This window comes from Plasmodium vivax, chromosome 13 (assembly GCF_000002415.2).
Source record: "Plasmodium vivax chromosome 13, whole genome shotgun sequence".
In the NCBI taxonomy this organism is placed as follows: domain Eukaryota; phylum Apicomplexa; class Aconoidasida; order Haemosporida; family Plasmodiidae; genus Plasmodium; species Plasmodium vivax.
In genome coordinates, this window is record NC_009918.1 from 201,572 (window position 1) to 221,083 (window position 19,512).

At 47.1% G+C, this 19,512-nt stretch overlaps 3 protein-coding genes across 3 annotated transcripts, besides 13 other annotated features; all 3 read right to left on the minus strand.

Moving 5' to 3' along the window:
• The first annotated feature begins 168 nt into the window (after window positions 1-168).
• Window positions 169-193: a microsatellite.
• A 180-nt stretch (window positions 194-373) lies between these two features.
• Window positions 374-396: a microsatellite.
• A 518-nt stretch (window positions 397-914) lies between these two features.
• Window positions 915-935: a microsatellite.
• A 541-nt stretch (window positions 936-1,476) lies between these two features.
• Window positions 1,477-4,425, minus strand: PVX_084340 (hypothetical protein; the record flags this gene model as incomplete). Its single annotated transcript, XM_001616485.1, has 9 exons — window positions 4,075-4,425; window positions 3,630-3,866; window positions 3,292-3,419; window positions 3,004-3,154; window positions 2,737-2,869; window positions 2,313-2,530; window positions 2,092-2,169; window positions 1,747-1,915; window positions 1,477-1,594 (listed from the first exon to the last, which is right to left on the minus strand). The coding sequence occupies exons 1-9, from the start codon at window positions 4,175-4,177 to the stop codon at window positions 1,477-1,479; spliced, it is 1,335 nt and encodes a 444-aa protein (XP_001616535.1). The 5' UTR covers window positions 4,178-4,425.
• Window positions 3,144-3,173: a microsatellite.
• Window positions 3,941-3,968: a microsatellite.
• Window positions 4,426-4,863: 438 nt separating the features above from the next.
• Window positions 4,864-4,900: a microsatellite.
• Window positions 4,866-9,421, minus strand: PVX_084345 (eukaryotic translation initiation factor 3 subunit 8, putative). The gene is made up of 3 exons (XM_001616486.1): window positions 8,791-9,421; window positions 5,837-8,484; window positions 4,866-5,578 (listed from the first exon to the last, which is right to left on the minus strand). The coding sequence occupies exons 1-3, from the start codon at window positions 8,869-8,871 to the stop codon at window positions 5,416-5,418; spliced, it is 2,892 nt and encodes a 963-aa protein (XP_001616536.1). The 5' UTR covers window positions 8,872-9,421; the 3' UTR covers window positions 4,866-5,415.
• Window positions 5,201-5,226: a microsatellite.
• Window positions 6,546-6,571: a microsatellite.
• A 546-nt stretch (window positions 9,422-9,967) lies between the features above and the next one.
• Window positions 9,968-9,989: a microsatellite.
• Window positions 9,990-10,889: 900 nt separating this feature from the next.
• On the minus strand, window positions 10,890-18,698 carry PVX_084350 (hypothetical protein, conserved; the record flags this gene model as incomplete). Its single annotated transcript, XM_001616487.1, has 1 exon — window positions 10,890-18,698. One exon carries the CDS (start codon window positions 18,696-18,698, stop codon window positions 10,890-10,892), a length of 7,809 nt encoding a protein of 2,602 aa, XP_001616537.1.
• Window positions 17,102-17,166: a microsatellite.
• Window positions 18,475-18,569: a microsatellite.
• Window positions 18,699-18,932: 234 nt separating the features above from the next.
• Window positions 18,933-18,955: a microsatellite.
• A 545-nt stretch (window positions 18,956-19,500) lies between these two features.
• Window positions 19,501-19,512: part of a microsatellite that runs on past the window's edge.

Genomic DNA, 19,512 nt, shown 5'->3' on the forward strand with positions numbered 1-19,512 from the left:
GGGGGGGCTTATATGTTCGGGACATATACATGTGTGCATACGCGTGTGGCATTGAGCAGCATGCGAAAAGGCAGAAATTGGCCGACTCAAACGGGCACAAACTACTCGCACATGTAACTGTTTGGACTATACTCAAAATGTGTAGCTATTTTGGAAAATTCGCACGTGAGGGGGTAACTCAGACTGTTTCGTTGTAACTCTACGAGGGGGATATGCTCCCTTTAAAGGAATTAACTTTTTTTTTTTTTTATGAACAGCTAGCCAAAAAGTGTAAAATAAAAAAAAAAAAAAAAAAAATGCAAACCAAGCTTAGCTAGCTTTTAGGATGCTAAAAATTTATGAACAGTCAAGGTAAACATTCAAACAAATTTTCACCACATTAATTTTCAATTTTTAAAGAAGAATACACAAATTTGATGTTGTAAAGGCGTACATCTCACCGACACAACGCTTTCTCGCAATCGCGTGTGGGGCGGATAAAACAAAAGACGTTTCACGCGGCGGACCCCAAACGAAGGAACCCTTTTTGAAAGCTTCAAGTTTATTTTGGGCCCATTACGCCACTGTGTTGGTACATACGGGCTCATGCAACGGTGGAGGACACATCAGCTCTTCAATCCCCCCGCAGTTGCGCAGGTCACACGGGTAATCACTCGGGGGATAAGGCGGACAGCTGTGCGGTTGTCTAGGCCAAAGTGCAGTCACGCGAACGGTGACATGGCCACACAAAAGGCACAGATGAACACAGTTTGCCGTAAATTAAAAGCCACAAGGGGTACAAATCTCCACGGTTTTATTTCACAGTTAAAAGGAAAGCATCAGCAGGCCCATGTGTGGTGGATAGCCGCTCTAACACAGAGCATGTGCGAAGTGACGAGCGGGGGGAACGTAGCGGCAAAGTAAAAAGGAGCAATTTTTTGGCTAATTAAATGTCTACTTTGTAGTGTTCCAATTCGGTTGGTTATTTTTTACTTATTTATTTACTTTTATTTTTTTTTTTTCTCTTTACTTCTTACTCCTTTGCCCACCTACTTTCACTCTCCCCTTTTTTACTTCACCCTTTTGCAAATTCCTCAAAGATGTGCAAAAAGCATAAAGGAGGGGAATAAAAAAAAAAAACAAAAATATCGTTCGAGTTTTAAATTAAAAAATACATTTCTTCATTAAGAGCAGTGCGAAACGTCGAATAAAAAATATTTAACATTTCTCCTCATAACGATGTGCGTATTATCGCGAGAAGCGTCATGCCGTAATGAGCTGCATCACGTACATCCAACTTTACGCACTGTTCTAACGCCGTGCGAAAGTGTATAAACGTATTGTATACATATACATACGCGTCATACGGGCATATAACATTTTTGCGTATTCATTAATTCGCCCGATCTACAGGAATAAATACGTGCAGTTGTTCATCTTTAACATTACCCATGTGTTAAAAAATAGGCGAAAGAAAGAAATACCCTTGTGTGATGCCTACTCATTTTCGTATAACACTTCTGGGATAAAGGACTTCATGTTTAGGTTCATAATACTCTTTAAGCAGGCTTTGGTTTCCTGCGGGTTGCTAATCCACAAGGTTAAGCTACAAAACCTGAAAAGGAAGAAAAAAAAAGGGGTGATTTTTTTTTTTTTCGTAAAAGGCGATGTCATATAAGGGTGTTTAAATTACAACTATCGATGCATTACAGCTTGGGAGATCGCCCCTTCCACAGGCATAAATAATATGCGACGGGCGGTGCGTACCTCGTGGGGAAGTCGTTTCCCGAGTGTAAGAACTGATCTCCAATGTGACAACATTTTTTTTTTTCTATTTTGAGCAATTTCTGTAAAATGATTAACCCTTCTGCCTTGTTCCCAATGTCTACCCAAAGGTCTTGCCCCCCATTGAAGGCGCAGTAAGGCGCCGTTATTTCTGCGCGGTGGGTAAAGATATGTGCAATTGTGGTGTTTATGGGATGTCATTAAAATGGGCATGTGGGTCAAAGAAGCGAAGTTAAAACACATTTCTAATTATGCTCATTTGAATAAGTACACGTGTGTTGCACAACGTGGTGAATACGCCTCCCACTGGTCACTCCCCACGCTTACTGTTCTTCACGATTTCCTTCTTCACGCGGATCACCGCCTCCTCCAAGACTTCGTACTTGATCATGTAATTTTTTTGCTCTAAAAAGAGGGGTGTTTTCGTGTGTACACATGTGGCATATATGTTAATATGTTAATATATCGGCACACTTGCTTATCTTTTTCGTGGGCCGGGTTAAACGAAAGGGCGTTGAGCAGAAGCAAACATGCAGTGCGGTACCCACCCTTTTGGTTGTTCGCCGAGGGGATCTTATTCGGGACTAGCCCGATGGACTTTTCCTTCCTCTGGATTTGCGCACATAATTTGAAGTCCGTAATTACTTGCTGTAAGCATTTTTGAGAAATGTCTAGTATTTGCTCAACGGTTTCTTTGTTCACATATTTTTTATAATGGTACCACTCCTCTTCTGGAACGGAGTAAAGGTTAGCGTCTTCGTTGCACCTAAGGGGGGATGAAATTAAGTGTGCACAACAGGGGGAATTATTTTTTTTTTAAATTAACTCTTTGGCTCCGTTTTCTAGGCAGGTCTGGTTATATCTCCCCTGAGTAGGAGCACTACCTCTCCGTGTGCATGCGCTCGTTGGGAGTTAACCACACACACACATATGTGTATGTACATCTATTTTGTTGTTTCCTTTTCGCTTTACTTAAACAAGTAATTACTCTCACCGCCCATGACGTAGAAATTCTCGTACGAGCCGTCTTCGATGTTGTGCTTGGAGAAGTACCTCAGCAAATTCTCCAGCCGCTTTTGGTACTTCTCCGCATCGTTGCTGTAAGCTTAGGGGTGTAAAAGGGGGCAAAATTGAGACATGCAAGTGTGTGGGGGGGCACCTGTACATGCCTACTTAATGTCGCATAGTACGTGTGCCTCTCTACTCTCTAACTACTTCTGTGTAGGGAGTGTTACTAACAGGCGGCGGTAACTATCGCTATGTTCATTTTTTTGAGCAAGCTGGAGATGTAGCTAGCCAAAACTTCGTCGTGGAAATCGTATCCATCTGGGTAGAGCGTTTCGTCTGCATCGAAGGTGAGCAAGTCGAGTCCGTCCTCCAGCGACAGGATCTGCGTTGGCAAAGGGGAAAAAATGAAGAATTGAAAAGCCACAGCATGTGAAGACGCGGAAGAAGCTTTCGTGTATGTCCCAAAAAATACGCCTTCTTTTTTTTTTTTTTTTTTTTTTTTTTTGCGGCGCTGCCCACCTGCGCCAAGTTGAGGATGTGCCGAACTTCGTTGAACGTTGGGGGGGCGTACAGCCGTTTCGTTATTCTATACTTCTTGTTGTATGTGTGGAAGGCTTTCGTTATTGGCAGCTTCGTGAAGAATATTCCTGCGAGAGGGTAAAAATAAATTTTTGCACGCTGCCCCGAGGTGTTACTCCTTTAGCGCAGTCATGGGGTGTGCACAATTGGGATCCACTACGCATGTACATGTGTATAGAAAAAGAGGGGTGCCGCTAACGTGCTGCTAACGTGCTGCTAACGTGCTGCTAACGTGCTGCTAACGTGATGCCCACGTAACTGGTGAGCCCCAAACTAACCCACGTCGTCTATCAAATACTTCAGACGGCTGTGCATGGGGTTGTAGTAGTGGTCCGTGAACATCTCCTCTATGCTGGAGAGGACATTGTCGATGTTTTTGTCAATACAGTTGGAAAGAAAAAGGGACCTAAAAATGTCCACCAGGAACATGATCAGGCTGTCTTTGTTCTTCAGCTGGTTGTAGCTGTAGCGGTTGTTCCAGTCGACGACGTTCTTTTTCATGTACGAGTTTATCACTGCGAAGAGGGGGAGGAAAGCGCAACTGGGTAGGTGTACACCTGGAGGGTGGATCTCCCCTACGTAGTAACTTTGCACGCAAGGGAGGAGGCCATTTTTGTTTTTTTATCACATTGATGAATTTTTTTTTTTTTTATCCCATTGCTGAATTTTTTTTTTTTTTATCCCATTGCTGAATTTTTTTTTTTTTTTTTTTTTTTTTTTTACCGCTCCCATCCGATATGGCCAAAAAGTCGTACTTGTCTTGCTCCCGAAAGGCCTGCTGCATATCTTCATACATTTCATGCGGAGGGATGTCTAACTTCTCCATTTTTAAAATGCGCAAGGTTGCTCGTTTTTTCTCGTTCGTATGGGAAGTTCTTGGTCAGGCATCCCCAAATGGATTTCACTCGAAATTGCGTGCTTCGGGCGGTTGTTCATGTAACTGCTTAAAAATTGCGCAAAAAAATAAAAAAAAAAATCTTTTTTGTTTTAAAAAATGCACAACATAGTGGAGAACTACGTAACGGAGTAACGTCGAGTGACGCGGTGGCAATTTTTTTGACGCGCCCTTTTGCCACTCCTTCTTCCACCCCTTTCGCCACTCCTTTTCTTAAATTTCCCCCCACGGCGGCGGCCGCTCGGTGGGCAACTTGAGCTTTTCTCTTTTGTTGCAAATTCAAAATTGCCACGTCAAATTTGTGTGAAAAAATATCGACGCTTTTCTCGCACAGAGGTCATAGCCGCACTGTGCAAGCATGTGGTCTTCCCTCGCGTGTAGGCCCGCGTTGGTCTAATGTAGGTACACACGGGTTTGCGCGTTTACCGGGTGATGAACCTCGCGTGGCTGGTTCCTCAAAAGGGGCAAAAATTTTATTCCCAAATTGTGCCACTTCACTTTGGCTAACATTCTTACCTCTTTAAAAAAGCGAAACGGTGAAGAACAGCTGTTATAGCGCCGTCATTTTTTTTCCACCCCTGCTGCGGAACATTTTCGACAGCTCCAAATAAAGGGGGTTAAAGGGGACAGGCGCGAAATAAAATGGCTATTTTTTTTGTTAAATTTGAGTAAAGATGGCTTATAATTTGTAAAAGTTCGAGAGTTAAAAAAAAAAAAAAATTAACACAGCATAGCACAGCATAGCGTAACATAGCATAATAACACAACATGTGGTGAGTTGAAATAAAATAAGCTGCCTATCCCTGCAACGTTTTCCACTGGCACGTTCAAACGTGAGCACACAGCGGTGCACGCCTCGCCCTGTGCCGTATGAATGTGTTTTTTTTTTTTTCCTCCCTTTCGTTTTCCCCCCGATTATGCGATTTGTTTATCCCCATTTAAATGGAGTTTTTAAACATACAAATGTTCGCATGGGCACTTTGCAGAGGGGGGGGAAAAATCATCTTCACAGAAAATACGGCGTAAGTTTGCGCGCGGGCGGGCGAAGCGTGTATGGAGGGGAGCAAAGTTTGTAAATGGCTACGCACATATGGGGGCGCACTTTTCCGCCATGCAGCTGCTCAATTAACGCGGTGGACGCATACCCACACGCGCAGAGTCGTTAACATTTACGCGAATCCTTTGGGCATGCCTTTTTCCTTGTAGTTCTTCTTGTAGTGCACATTTTTGTGCTGGTGGTACCCCTTTCCGTACTTGCCTTCGCCCTTTTTGTGGGACCAGTTGGACTTCTCGTCCTTCATCTGGGTGCGTCTCTCCTGCATGAACATGAACCTGCGGGGGGGAGAAGCGGTGTGGATGAAGAAGCGGTGTGGATGAAGAAGCGGTGTGGATGAAGAAGCGGTGTAGGTGAAGAAGCGGTGTAGGTGAAGAAGCGGTGTAGGTGAAGAAGCGGTGTAGGTGAAGAAGCGGTGTAGGTGAAGAAGCGGTGTAGGTGAAGAAGCGGTGTAGATGTAGGAGCGGCGTAGATGTAGAAGCGGTGCACCACATATGGCGCAAAAACTGCCTGGCGCAAAAACTGCGGGGGCCTACTTGGGGTTGCGCATGTTGAGGGTGAGCTCGTTCTGCTCCATAATCTCGTTGATGTTTTCCGCCAACTTGATGGCCACGGTCTGGAGGGCCGTGGGGTTCACCTTGTTGATGAGGATGTGGCTGCTGCTTTCATTCCAGCACGCAGGAATCTCATGGTTAATCATCATCTTGCTCAAAATGGAATGCACCACATTTTGATTCAAGTCAAACATGATGCACAGTTGCTCCACAGAGAAAGAGTCATAAATGGAGATGTATCTAAAAATGTAAGTCCGCATGGCCTCCTGTTTAATTTTCTCCTGCAAGATGTTCTGTACCTTTTCCCTCTCATTAAATTTAGACCATATGGAGAGGCTAAATATCTTTTCACAACAGAGCTTCCAATTTCCTTTTTGCAAATATTTCGTGGCTAGCAAAATAATTTCTTTATTGTTTTCTGGGGGGCTATTAAATATCTGCTTGTCATAGATATCTAGGAACCGTCTGAACTGCCTGGAGATGATATCCTTTTTGGACTCATATGTGTGTCTAGCCAAATTGGGCACTTCCAACAGCATTGCGCAGATGTTATTTACACACTCTATTAGCTCAATTGAAATGTGCATATGGAAGGAGAGCAGTCTTCTCTTTTCGGCTCTTTCCTGTTCTAGCGTTTTCTCCTGATTCTTTAGGTTAGAGACTCCCTGGGCGATTAACTCTCGGTGCTTATTTTGGGAGCAGATTTCCCCTAAGCAGCAGTGGGCCTCAAATATTTTCCCATGTCTAAAGGCACATAACCCTAACTGAATTAAATTTCGGTTATACAGAATCTGCGTTTGCATATCTGAACTTAGGGCCAGCTCATGTACATTGGCAACATTTAGCAATTCCTTTGCCTCCAGAAATTCGTCGTGCAGGCTTCTGTGGAAGGACAGCTGCAGCAGCGCTTTAACCTTCTGCTGCTTCGTCCCATGCTCGAATATTTCGTATACGTATTTTTCGACGATCTGCTTTGGCGAGATGTGGTCGTCCCCCTTGGCGGGCTCTTTCTCTGCTCCGTTTGGGGCACCCCCGCTGGGCTGCTTATCGCAGTCGCCATTCGTTTGTAAGTCTTGGTCTGTCTTCGCGTCTCCATTTTGGTTGGTATGGTCACTTTGGTTGGCGGCGCCGCTTCCACTTGGACTGCTTCCCCCCACCGCGTCCACCAGCGGCGTGCTGCCGTCCTTCCCACTCGTGACGAAGTTCCATATCTGCATGAACAGCGCCTCCGGTTTGTAATACATATGCTCGAGAATCCTCGTCGAAATGAAAATGGCCAGGTCGGGCATCTTTTTCGCAAACTTGACGTAATTGTACCCCTTGTAGAGCAAGCCAATCATGTGGACGGTTTTGCCCAATCTGCGTCTGTATTCCTCCGTCTGGGCGTCTATATAGAGCAGCGCCTTCAGCAACTCATCATCCAATTTGGCCAAAAACGAAATGAGCGTTTTGCACGACCGGGAAATCTTCTCCTTCTCGTTTATCACCTCTTCCGTAATTTCTTCCGTAATGTTAATGGAGACAAGGTAGAAATTTTCATTCTGAATGAGCAAATCTAAAATAAGTTCTATGTACTTAAATGCCTTGTTCCAAATGTTAAAGGACATATAGGTGTACACGCTCGAGACGACGTCAAACTCGAGGTTAATCATCTGCTCCAGCACTTCTATGTAGGACTGTGTGCTTATCGTTTTGGCTAGCTCGCACAATTTGGACAATATGTTAATATGTTCATGTTTATCTAATCCTTTTCTTCCCCTCTTTTCAATCACAAATTTGACTCTATTTCGTATGACCTCTTCTGAGAGATTTTTCGTGCTTAACAATTCTGCATATGCTTTATTTTTGGCAGACTGGTTTTCGTCTACATGTGTTGCCTTTTCTTCCTTTTTGGTTCCTTCCTTTTTCACCTTCTTCGTTTTTACGGCTTTTTTTTTCTCCACTTTTTCACTTGTTTTTAGTCCCCATTTGCTCATAGCACTTTTGGTTTTATCATCTGCGTCATCCGATACGTATCCTTCTTCTTCACTGTTTGACCAATCATCGCTGTCCTCTTCTCCGGGGGTCTTTTCCTTTTTCTTTCCCCCCTCCTCTTCATCTGCTTCATCCCCTTCGTCCGCTTCTTCTTCGTCAGCCTCTTCTTCCTCTTCGTCGTCCTCTTCTTCTTCCTCCTCTTCATCTTCCTCCTCATCCTGCATGGCTGCCTTAAATTCCTCCGGATTTTCGTGGTATAAATTTAGCTTATTTTGGTAAAACTCGCTGCATTTTCTTATCTTTGCCTTTAACTTGTTCAGCGTCTGCGCTTTGTTTTTACTGAGGACCTTCTTCTCTACATTATTTTGAAAAGTTGTCTCCACATATTTTGTAAGCTTATCCAAATACACAATGGCAAAGTTTGGAATTCGCTCGGAACTCTCCTTCACCATAAACTTGTACACGCTCTCGTAATCCTTCAGCAGCTGGTTGAAATCGCTGCTCCCCATGCTCTCATTTAGGCTATTACCAATATTTTTGTAGAAATCTATTCTCTTCCCTTCGTAGCTCTTGATCACTCTTTCTTCCTCCTCCGAGCTGCTGCTGTCAATGGCTGCCCAGCGCTCCGCCTGCGCCGACACCAGGGGCTTCTTGTCCTGCGGGGGGGATAGGCGGTGAGTTGGTGAGCGGCACGCTGCTAGAGGGGCGCCCTCCGAACGCGAAGCGGAAAAACGGATGCGCCACATTTGATTTGCGTGTGCCTGTTCACGCCTCCAATGGGGCAAAAAAAAAACGCTTCTACAACTATGTACATCTCCCGTTTAGGCGCTCCTTTTAAACAGGCGGAAATGTGCGCGCCCGCTTTTGCTAGGCGCCGCGGTAGCAGTCACCCAACAGGCATACGTTGTACGCGCATACGGCATGCATATGCGCTCTCGCCCGTTTTCCCTTTCTCCTCTTACATCAACTTCATTGTCGGAAGATTCAGTAACGTTGTCACCACTGTCGTCGTCCGCGCCCTTGGCCCAAAACTTGGATTGCATTTTTTTTTTTTTTTTTTTAAGATAGAGGAAATGCCTCTTTGGGGGGGAGAGGGGTCAACTCTTTTTTCCCACTGGGGGGTATATTTATACTATGTGTTGTACGCACAAGTAAATGAAAAAGGGGGAGTTAACTTAACCAGAAGCAATTTCGGGGGAAACTGCAAGCTGGAGGGTTGAACGTTAATATGGCTATATATTGGTATATGCGAAACGATCAATGCGTTGCCATGAACTTGACCTGCTAAACGCTCAGCTTTGCGAATGAACGAGCTGATAAATGTGATAAGCAGGAATTGGTGACCACATACCAGCGAACATGCAGCAGCGAAAACGAACGCGCTCGCGTCAGTTGCAAATGTATGTGGTTCGAAACGTGGGCTGACAATGTACACTCGCTTAAACTGTGAACGTGGGTTGATATGTAGGGAAGCCCGAAAGAATGTGGCTCGGAAAAAAATTAACACGAAGATGGAGGCGAAGATGGAGGCGAAGATGGAAGCGCAAAAGGAAGCGCAAAAGGAACCGAGGATGAACGCGCAGATAAACGCGCAGATGAACGCGCAGATAAACGCGCAGATGAACGCGCAGATAAACGCGCAGATAAACGCGCAGATAAACGCGGAGGTGAAGTGAAAACTCTTGTGACCACCTATAAAAAGGAACGCGCATCGTTCCCGCAGCTCCGTGCAAACAAGTGGATGCAGGATTACGGCATCTGCGAGCCAGTCATTTGCGCATACAAGTGCGTGGGAAAGTCACTCCCGTAAGGCACCCCGCTTCACGCACTGCGCCACGTATATTTACGCTTGCGCTTTTGTTCGGCACGCACCCCGTTCAAGGTGTTATTTTTTATTTTTGCCTCTTCAACGCAGGGGTATATTCTCTAAGCAAGAGAAGAGCACTCACCCCGCTCGGCCTCCGCGTTCGCCCCGCGCCAGCAACTGCGCGGCGAGGCATATGCGCATAGAAGTGTATATGTATGCTTGTATATGTGCCTGTGCGCAAGCGGCCCTTCTTTTCTTCTCCTTTTCTTCTTCCCCCTCGTCGCATTCAAACGTGCATACGAACGTACATGGGCGCTTACCCCAGCGATGCTTTGCGGCACGAATTAAAAAAAAAACGGCATCTCGCCAATTTTCCCATCTAAGTGATCCAGTTAGATATATTTTCACGAGAATAAACATACGCCATCCATTTGAGTTTTTTTTTTTTTTTTTTTTTTCACTCTCATCAGTTGTCCCTTTTTTAAAAAAGAAAAAAAAAAACGCCTACATAAATGTATGCAATAAAACTTCCTGACAACATGTACATGCGATGTATTTACTATGCGTGCGTATCAGCGTAGGTGGCTTTTTTGGGAAGGCATCCCCCACCAGCGCAACTGACATTCGTCTAAATCGTTGCAAAGGTGACACGTATGATTCATACATTGAGGTATAGCTGTGAAAAAAAAAAAAAAAAACACTCTACATTGTTCCCCCACGCATTGTATAAACTCCGCTACGTATTTGTGTGAACCCAAAAGGAGGGGGCTCCATAGGAATCCTCGGCGTTGCGGTTATTGCGCTGTTGTGCCTGTTGTGGCATATCGCCATGCATGCATACACATGCGTACCCTGCGCAGTGGCTCAGGTGTGGAGCGAGAAGGAGAAAAATGCCCCCACTTGTGGTAAAGTAATACCCAACATGTATCCTCCCCCGCCGCCGCAAGGGATTTGCAAAAAATGTTTCTGCTCAATGCAACGCTCAGGAGAAGGCGCATCACTCGCTTCTTCATTTCGCCAAATGGGAAAAGCGCGTTCATCGCGACTGTTTGAAAAGGAAGTTCAAATTGAAATGCAAACATAAGTTGGTGGCCAAATAGCACACGCGTATGCACATGTGCCGCCTTTCCAACTGCATGCCCCTGGCAGAGGAAAGACAAGGAAAACAAAAATTTAAGTGACATCAAATTAAAGCACATCATCGCGCAGGGAGTGTTTTCATTTTTTAATCATTTCGGAGGGGGAGACCCTCCATCAGATGTACTGCCGCGAGTACGCCCTTTGGAAATTCTCCGAGGCGTTTATGTGCGGCTGCGTTTTGCTGTGGTAAAGGGAAAACGAGGAAAGGTCGTCATGGTGGGCATCAGAGTAGCCCCCCCCAGTGTAGTCCCCACTAGGGTAGTCACTGCCAACGTGGCGAACCCTGCTGGAGCGCCTCCCCCGGAGGATTTCCGTCACCCCCGCCGACATGTGCCCCCGCCCATTCCCAACGTGGTAACTCATTTCTATAGACTTTATCTTCTTATTCAAGCCGTTCAAATTGCTCATCACCCTGGCAAGGATCTCATCGTCACTACCGCTATGCTGTTCGTCCGGTGCCAAGTTCCCCCCCCGGTGGTAACTTCGTTTGTGTGTGTCTATCTTCTCGAAGGAGTAGTTAGTGAAGGGGTCACTCCCATCATCGTAGTGACTTCTCAACGAATCTAAGTAATAAATTTTTCTCCGAGCAAAAACCGAATCATCACTGGATAAGGCACTGATACTATTTGCATACCTTTTGTATTCCTCTTCAATGTCCAAAATTTTTTTTTTTTCAAAATCAAAGTAGGCATCTTGGCTGCTTTTCGAGAGGTCATCTTTCGGTTCTACCTCTTCACTGCTCCTACTAGCGGATTCGTTTTTTCGGTACAGCCGTTTTGCATTTCTCCACATGCCCTCATCTGTGCTTATCTGCTTCGCGTACAAATCGTAGCTGCTCAAATTTTTTAGCTCCGCCGAGTAAAAGGGGGAACTGTCACCTTGGGGGGAATCACCTTCCCACAGAGATGAAGACCCTAAGTTACTTTTGCCTCCTCCCCCGTACCCTCGCCCACCATACAGTTCTCTATAAACGTGCGTTTTGATGTCTCCCATGCTGGCTTCCTCATCGTCGATTTTCAAAAAGGAGTCCTCCGTTTCTGTCGCGAAGAAATCCTCCTCATCCACGTCAAACAGGTCGTCTGCCTTACTTGGCATTGAGACTGACATGCCTTCCCCTACCACACTGCATAGATTCCCCTCAGGCACGTTGCTATACTTGAGGTTTAGGTTTCTCATTTTTAGCAGTTTTTTCTTTTTCTCCTCATCTAGTATGGTTATGCGGATCGGGTCGTCACGCGTGTCGAAGTGATTTTCTTCCTCACCATGCGGGGCCTCACCATCCGTCTGCTCCCCAGCGGAGTCCCCCCCCTGGGCCCTCTGCACATGCTGCTCCTCAGCCTTCCCCCTATTTATCACATGGCTGATTATTAGAGAATTATTCACGTAGGCATTTTTGGACAAGTCCCTCTTCCCAGGTTTATTGGAACCGCCTCTATGACCATTCATGGCTGTCTTCCCCCTAAAACTCCTCTTCCTTTGCCTTTCCATTTTCTCAAAAATGGAGTAGTTCTTTGCGCAAGAAAGGTTCGGCAGGTGTTTCTCCTCCCTCGTTTGGTCACCCCCCACATCGGTGTTATAATATGCCGTGGTTACTTCCTCTCCATGCTCTCCCCTTCCATCGATAATTAAATTATTTTTTTCACCAAGTAGGTTGTTCCTCTCCGTATCCTTCTCCTTGTCTACCTCCATTGGGGATCTTCCCACTTCTCCATCCATTTCGTCGCTGTCTTTTCCCCCCTCGCGACGTTTCTCCTCCCCTTTGTCCTTATCCTCCTTTCGGTAGTAGGCTAGCGGGGTCACTGTATAAATTTGTTTCAAAATGTTGCTAAACAGGTCCTTTTTTTGTTGCGCCTTTTCCGTTTTTTTATCTTCCTCTCCCGTGGTTATTTCCACTGCTCCCGGTTTAGCCTGCCACTCCGTCGCTTTTGCTCCCCCCATTTGCTGCTCTCCCCGCTTCGCCTCACTTGGCCTCTTTTCCTGCAGCCGCCTCAACTCAACCTTCCTTTTCACCTGGGCTAGCCGCTTTTCTTCCAGCCGTTTCGCCTCCTCCATCCGTTTCGCCTCCTCCATCCGTTTCGTCTCCTCCATCCGTTTCGCCTCCTCCATCCGTTTCGCCTCCTCCATCCGTTTCGTCTCCTCCATCCGTTTCGCCTCCTCCATCCGTTTCGCCTCCTCCATCCGTTTCGCCTCCTCCATCCGTTTCGCCTCCTCCATCCGTTTCGCCTCCTCCATCCGTTTCGCCTCCTCCATCCGTTTCGCCTCCTCCACCCGCTTCCTCTCCTCCATCCGCTTCTCCTCTTCCACGCGCTTCTTCTCCTCTAACTGCCTCACCTCTTCTAATCGCTTCCTCTCCTCCAAGCGCTTCTTCTCCTCCAACCGCTTCTCCTCTTCCACGCGCTTCTTCTCCTCTAACTGCCTCACCTCTTCTAATCGCTTCCTCTCCTCCAAGCGCTTCTTCTCCTCCAACCGCTTCTCCTCTTCCACGCGCTTCTTCTCCTCCAACTTCCTCACCTCTTCTAATCGCTTTATCTCCACCATCCGTTTCGCCTCTTCCATACGCTTCATCTCTTCCGCCCGCTTCTTCTCCTCCACCCGCTTCCTCTCCTCCATCCGCTTCCTCTCCTCCATCCGCTTCCTCTCCTCCATCAGTTTTCTCTCCTCCATCCGTTTTTTCTCCTCTGCTCGTTTCACCTCCTCCAACAGCTTCATGTCCTCTAGTTGCCTCACCTCTTCTAATTGCTTCATCTCCTCCATCCGCTTCTCCTCTTCCACCTGCTTCTCCTCCTCCGCCTGCTTCTCCTCTTCCGTCAGCTTCTCCTGCACGCCTCCACCCCCGAGTGCCTGGTAAATTAACTTCCTCTTATGTTTCAAGTCTAACTTTTTTCCTTCCGCATTTCCACCCTGCGACGTCGAATCGGCTGTCCTGTTTTTCATAAAATTGGGGTCCCCTTCATCTGGGTTTTCCCCAAACAGAGTTTTGTTGTTCCCCAAAAGGTTCGCTAAAAATGTGTGTCTTCCCCTTTTGGCTAGCTTTTCCTTCAACTTCAGTTTCGTCCTTTCTAAGATTCCTTCATTTGCCTCATAAAATTTGGAGGGTTCATTTTTCTCCATGGATCTTTTTATACATTTTTTTTTCTTCTTTAGGCTATTTTTTTTTAAAATGGTATTGTGCGTAGTAGATTTACACCTCTGGTAGATGCTTTTCTTTTTGTATTTTGGTCTCCCCCATTTGAGAAAGGCATCACTTTGGTCTACGTTCTTCTTCATCTTTTCATTTATGTGAAGGATGGTTTTGGTGTGTTCTTTTGGAAAAGGTCCTTGTCCATTTGGGGAGCCTTCGCCAGACCCTCCCCGTTGTCTTTCCGCAGCTTTCCTATCCTCCCCACTTCCCCCCTCACTGCACTCGTACCCATCGGGGTCACTCCGATAACCAGTGACTGCTTCGAAAAAGCGCTCCGCGAAATAGGCATACTCGTTAAAGCCGCTGTCACTCTTGGAGGTTGATAGCCTTCTGAGGATGGTGTTTCTTTCCCTTTCCACCTTGGGCCTTCCATACAATGCCCAGTTGTTTTTTTTTTTTTCCTTCTTCTTCTGTTTCTTTAAGTAGTCATTGAGGCAGTCGTTAATTTCGCTGTCCTGCCGGGGCGCCGGTTCCTTCTTCCTGCCCCCTTCGCATGCTTCTCCTCTTTGGCCCGCTTCTCCCCGTTCGTCTCTTTCCTTTTCTGCGTTCTGGCCACCCTTCCTCCGCGTTGTGCCCTGGTTCGCCGCGCTCCCTTCGTTGGCCGCGCGCTGTGCTCCCTTCTGCGCCCCCTCACTTTTGGTTCCTTCTCCGCTGGCGCCCTTCTTCACCTCCACTTCGACTCGGGCGCTTTCCTCTGCTACCTCTTCCACATCTGCCACTTCTGCAACCTCTTCCACCTCTTCCACTTCTGCCACTTCTTCCACCTCTTCCACCTCTTCCACTTCTCCCACCTCTTCCACCTCTGCCACTTCTCCCACCTCTTCCACTTCTCCCACCTCTGCCCTGGCGCCCCCGTCCGACGCATCGGCCAGCAGGGCCATTTTCCTCCTCTCCAGCATCTGCAGCTCTAACTCTTCCAACTCCTTTTTCTTGCGAGCGTTTTCTATTTCCAGTTCGAGCAGTTCCTTCTCTTTCCGTTTCTTCTCAATTTCGGTGTCTACGTCTTCCCTTTCAGAGTGTCCGCCTTTTGGGGCACCTCCCCCTTCGGGCGGCACTTCCCTCACTGCTTCCCTTTTTGGAGCAACTCTCTCTTGGTTTATCACTCCCTCATCGTCCGAGCCAAAATTGAAAATGTCAAATAGGGACTTATCTGGAACGTAATTATTTATCGCCACGAACAGGTCGTTCACCACGTCGTTTTGTGTGGGTTTTCCCTCCCCCTGTTGAGTACCTTTCTGGGGATGGTCCCGACTCCGTTTCTCTTTTGTATCATGCCCCTCCTTAACTTCCCCTGCCAACGATTCCATTGCGGGGTTGTCCATCCCCTGCGCCTCTCTCCTCTCCAAGGTAACCGTTTTCCCCCTTTTGCGGATGATCTCATTCTTCATTTTGATCAGCTCAATTTTGTCTTTTTTTATTTTTTTTTTTTTCTCACTTATGAAACTTTCATAAGAAAAATCGCTATCCCTGATTTCGGACATGGGTCCACTTTTATTTTCTTCCTTTAATTTTACCACATTTTCTTGTTCATATTCTTGGAAGAGAAATTCCACCTTGTCGTATGTTGAGCCGGACAAATCATCCCTTTTCGTTTTTTTTTTTTTTTTTTCCTTCTCAAGCATGTAGTTTTCATATAGGGGGTTTAAAAACCAGGCGCTTGAGGTCCTTTTGTGCTTGAAGCTGTGTTTTGGCAAATTCACGTCGTAGGTTATTTTCCTGCCTTTCGTTTCGTGCTTCTTCGCCAGGCTCTCCAAAACGTCAAAGTCCTTTTGGTCGTACGATTCGTATATGTAGTAATACACGTTGTTGAGAATTTCGTTTTTGAAGGTGTTCAGTTGGTTTGTGTTGATGAGCTGGTCCAGGTTGAAGTTGTCCCCTTCGCAGTGGTCCTGGTTGGCGGCGTCCCCTTTGCCGCTCTCCCCTTTGCAGTCATCCCCTTTGCCGCTCTCCCCTTTGCCGTTATCCGCTTTCCCCTTTTCGAGTTGCCCCCCTTTTGGCGCCGCTTCCTCCTCTGGCGCGCCGCCCTTCCCGTTGCGCCTACGTTTGGCCTTTTTTTTCTTCCTCATGTTTTCCCTCTTTATCCTCTCGATTTCCCTTTTCAGCTTGTGTATGACTGCGCTGCTCTTGGACTTCTTGCCCCCCTCGGCTGTGTCCCCCTTCGCGCGCTTCCCCTTCTTCTTCTCCCCTTCCGCGGTTCCCCCCCCTTGGCTACTCCCTCCCTGTTCATTCACTTGCTTTTGCTTCTTTAACTCTTCGATATTTTTTTCCAGCTCATTAATTTTTAGCTCCATCTGGGAAATCAGCTCCTGGTTGTCTTTGCCCCCTTTCTGCACTTCCGCATCCTCATCCATCACATTTAAATTTAAGGAGGTATCTATGATGGTGTGAGTGACGTTCGAGTCTTCTCTTCCCTCTTCACATATTTTTAATTCGTCGTAAAGGTTATCATAAAAATACATTTGCTCCACTAGCTTATTCATTCCTTCTGTGTATTTCTTCAACTCGTTTTTGTTCCCCGCCCCGTTGTCTGCACTATCCCCATCGTTGCTGCAGAAGAACTGATCGTCGTCTTCGCATTTACGAAGAATATAGTTGAGGGTGAAGTCCTCGTCGTACTTCACCTTCCTCTGGTTAGTATACGCCACTAGGTTCGTCTCGTTAATGTTCTTTTCGCTTGGCCTGGCTCCCCCCTCGGCTGGGCCCCCGCCCGCGTTGCCGTACGTTTGGTAGTTCGCCCACTGGGGGTAGCTCGCAAAGTTGGCATAATTGGGGTGGCTCCCGTCGTTGGGGTAATTCCCGTAGTTGGGGTGGCTTCCATAGTTGGGATAACCCCCCATCTCGTTGCTCACCGGGAAATTGGCCGGTCCATTCATCAGACAGTTAGCCGACTCGCTCACCGGAAAATTGGCTGCGTAATTCATTTGATAGCTGGGGGGACCATACGGGTTATACCCCATCTGGTTGTCCAAGCCGTACGGAACTTGGCCGTTATTGGCATACCCCATTTGACCGTTCATGAAGTACCCCGCTTGGCCGTTATTGGCATACCCCATTTGACCGTTATTGAAGTACCCCGCTTGGCCATTATTCGCACACCCCACCTGGCCGCTATTCGCATACCCCGTTTGCCCATTCTCCGGGGGGCCGCTCCGCCGCCTCGGCTGGGCGTCCATGGCGACTTCCTCCGCGGGGTGGCTCTTGATGGACCCCTTCCTCGGGGGGTGCATTTTGTAATTTTCTATCGGGTATGCCCCCGCCTTGCCATTGCCGTTGCCGCTGATGCCGTTGCCGCTGATACCGCTGTCACCGCTGCCCTTTGCGCAGGCCGCATCGAGGGCTTCCTTCAAATGGGCGATCCCTCCCCCGCCCTCGGCTACACCAACGTGCGGGCGCTCCTTTTCCCTATTGGCAAACTGATTCTGCATTGGCTCCGCTTTACTTGCATACGAATGCGCGGCTACCTTCCCATTTTTGCAATCCATCACCTCCTTCTTCACTCCTTGGGAATTGTCCTTAGCATTTTTCTTATCCTCCAGTCCTATATTTAGCTTGTCCAGGATGGAAACCCGTTTGACACTCTTATCTAGCATGCACCTATCTGTGTAGTAGGTCTTTTCCTTTTTATTTCCGTCGCTGTCAAAATCGTCTAATTCTAATTCGTCTGCAAATTGCTCTTCATTGAATTCTGACTGGTCATCCCCATGGGTGGTTCCTTTTCCCCCCTCGCCCTCAAAAGCCTTCGTAGCGTTATCACTACTATTGCTGTTATTCGTGTCCGCAACGTGGTGCTGTTCATTTGCCCCCTCGAGCACCTGCCCTTTTTCCGCCAACGCCTGTTCATCGTTGTTGGCCTGCGTGCTTTGCGCTTTGTAAGGGGGAGGAGCTTTGCTAGGTTTGCCCTTAATGTCGTTCAAAATTTTTACCTTATTTTTTGGGATGTACTGATTATTTAGCTTCGTAGAATAGTTCTTGCTGCCGTGCTTCTGAATCCCCGAGCTTTTCTCCCTAGAGGAGATTTTATTTAGCATATTTCTTTTGTCGAAATAGGCCTTATCTTTGATTTTTAATTTGGTGCAGAAGAAGGTAAATAGCGAGTGAACCTCCACACTCGCGTTGCAGGTTAAATGATTGATGAGATGTAAGTCCCTTTCCTTTTCGTACATCCAATTGGGTTTCCATTTTTTGGTAGCTCTCTGAGAGTAAAGGTGTTCTTTCTCCCCTTTGTCCTTCCAAATGTTCCCATTTTTTTTTGACGACGCGCATGTCGAATCGCTGTAAAAATTTGCCTCGTTGGAACTCTTCCTCGATGTGTCCCAGGAGTGCACGTATTTTGCTAACATCAGGATCAGCTTTGAATGGTTTATTTTGTTTTTCCAAAAAAGGTTTTCTTTGCCTCCACTCCTTTTGGTTTCCTCGGCACATATGCTGCTTCGCCTCTGTGTCTTTCTCAAAACGAGGGTTTTCTTACCCTTTCGTTTTATTCCTTCCTTACAGTATGGGGTGACAGCTGCACTTTTTGGTGTGTCCCCTTTGGACCTTTCTGTCGAAGCGGTTGTCTCTCTGGTGCGATCTCTCCCGTGAAGGAGGGTCCACCTCCGCAGGGGTGCGAAGCCCCTGTGTTTTCCTTTCCCTTTTCTCCTTCTTCTGATAAAACGCCATTTTTTAAAAGCGCAGGTGTCCACTGGGGAGGCGCCCATTTTGGAGAAGTCCACCTTGACTGCTTCCACCCTGGCTGCTCCCATCGCGCCGCTCCCCCTTCTCAATCACATTTACAAGAAAATGTCAAGCGGCGTCTTCCCCCCTGTCCACAGCTGCGCACATATGACCTTCACTCAACACGCGCAGAAATGTGTTAACCAGGGGGGCACTCAAACGGTTATACTTTTTCGAGAAATAATCTGAAGCAAGTGCGTTTGTAACTGACGGGTGGCTGCTAAAAGGCAAAAAAATGTATATCCTCGCTTGGCCGTTTTGGCAACCGCCTGCTGAATTGTTGCCGTCTGTTAGCAAAATTGGGGAGGAATATTTTTTTTGCCGCTCGCCTGTCTTTCGCTGCGTTTCACACCATTGCGTTGCGTTGTTTTTTTTTTTTTTTTTTTTTTTACCTCAAAAGTTGAGCTGTCCAAATGAAGCGGTTTTTAACCGTTGTTTAGCCGCTAATTAGCCGCCTGCATAAAAAAGGAAATCGTCGAAATGGCAGAGCGCGCATTTTAACTTCGAAATGTTAACTTCGAAATGTTAACTTCGAAATGTTAACTGCGAAATGTTAACCGCGAAGTGATAACTGTGCCATGTGGCGCATGGGGCGAACATCAAAACCTTTTTAAGCGCTGCCCTCTCGCGAACGCGGCTGGGGAGCAACTGAAGAATCGAAAAAAGGCGTTGCCAAAAAGTGAAGCGGTGAGGTGCCGAAGTGGTGAGATGCCGCAGTGGCGAGGTGGCAAAACCGTAAAGCTGTGTCTGCGCTGCCGGGCACCCATCCACCCATGCATACGCGTATTCACCCTCTCACGCGCGCCACCGCGTATGCGTCGCCCCCTCGTCGCCCGCCTCCCC

What these genes read in the sequence shown, in the direction of transcription:
- PVX_084345 (XM_001616486.1), bottom strand. Translation starts at nt 8,871, where the DNA reads ATGCAATCCAAGTTTTGGGCCAAGGGCGCGGACGACGACAGTGGTGAC. An exon ending in CTTCCGACAATGAAGTTGAT is followed by an intron (nt 8,485 to 8,790) that starts GTAAGAGGAGAA and finishes TCCCCCCCGCAG; the next exon opens with GACAAGAAGCCCCTGGTGTC. An exon ending in CTCAACATGCGCAACCCCAA is followed by an intron (nt 5,579 to 5,836) that starts GTAGGCCCCCGC and finishes TCCCCCCCGCAG; the next exon opens with GTTCATGTTCATGCAGGAGA.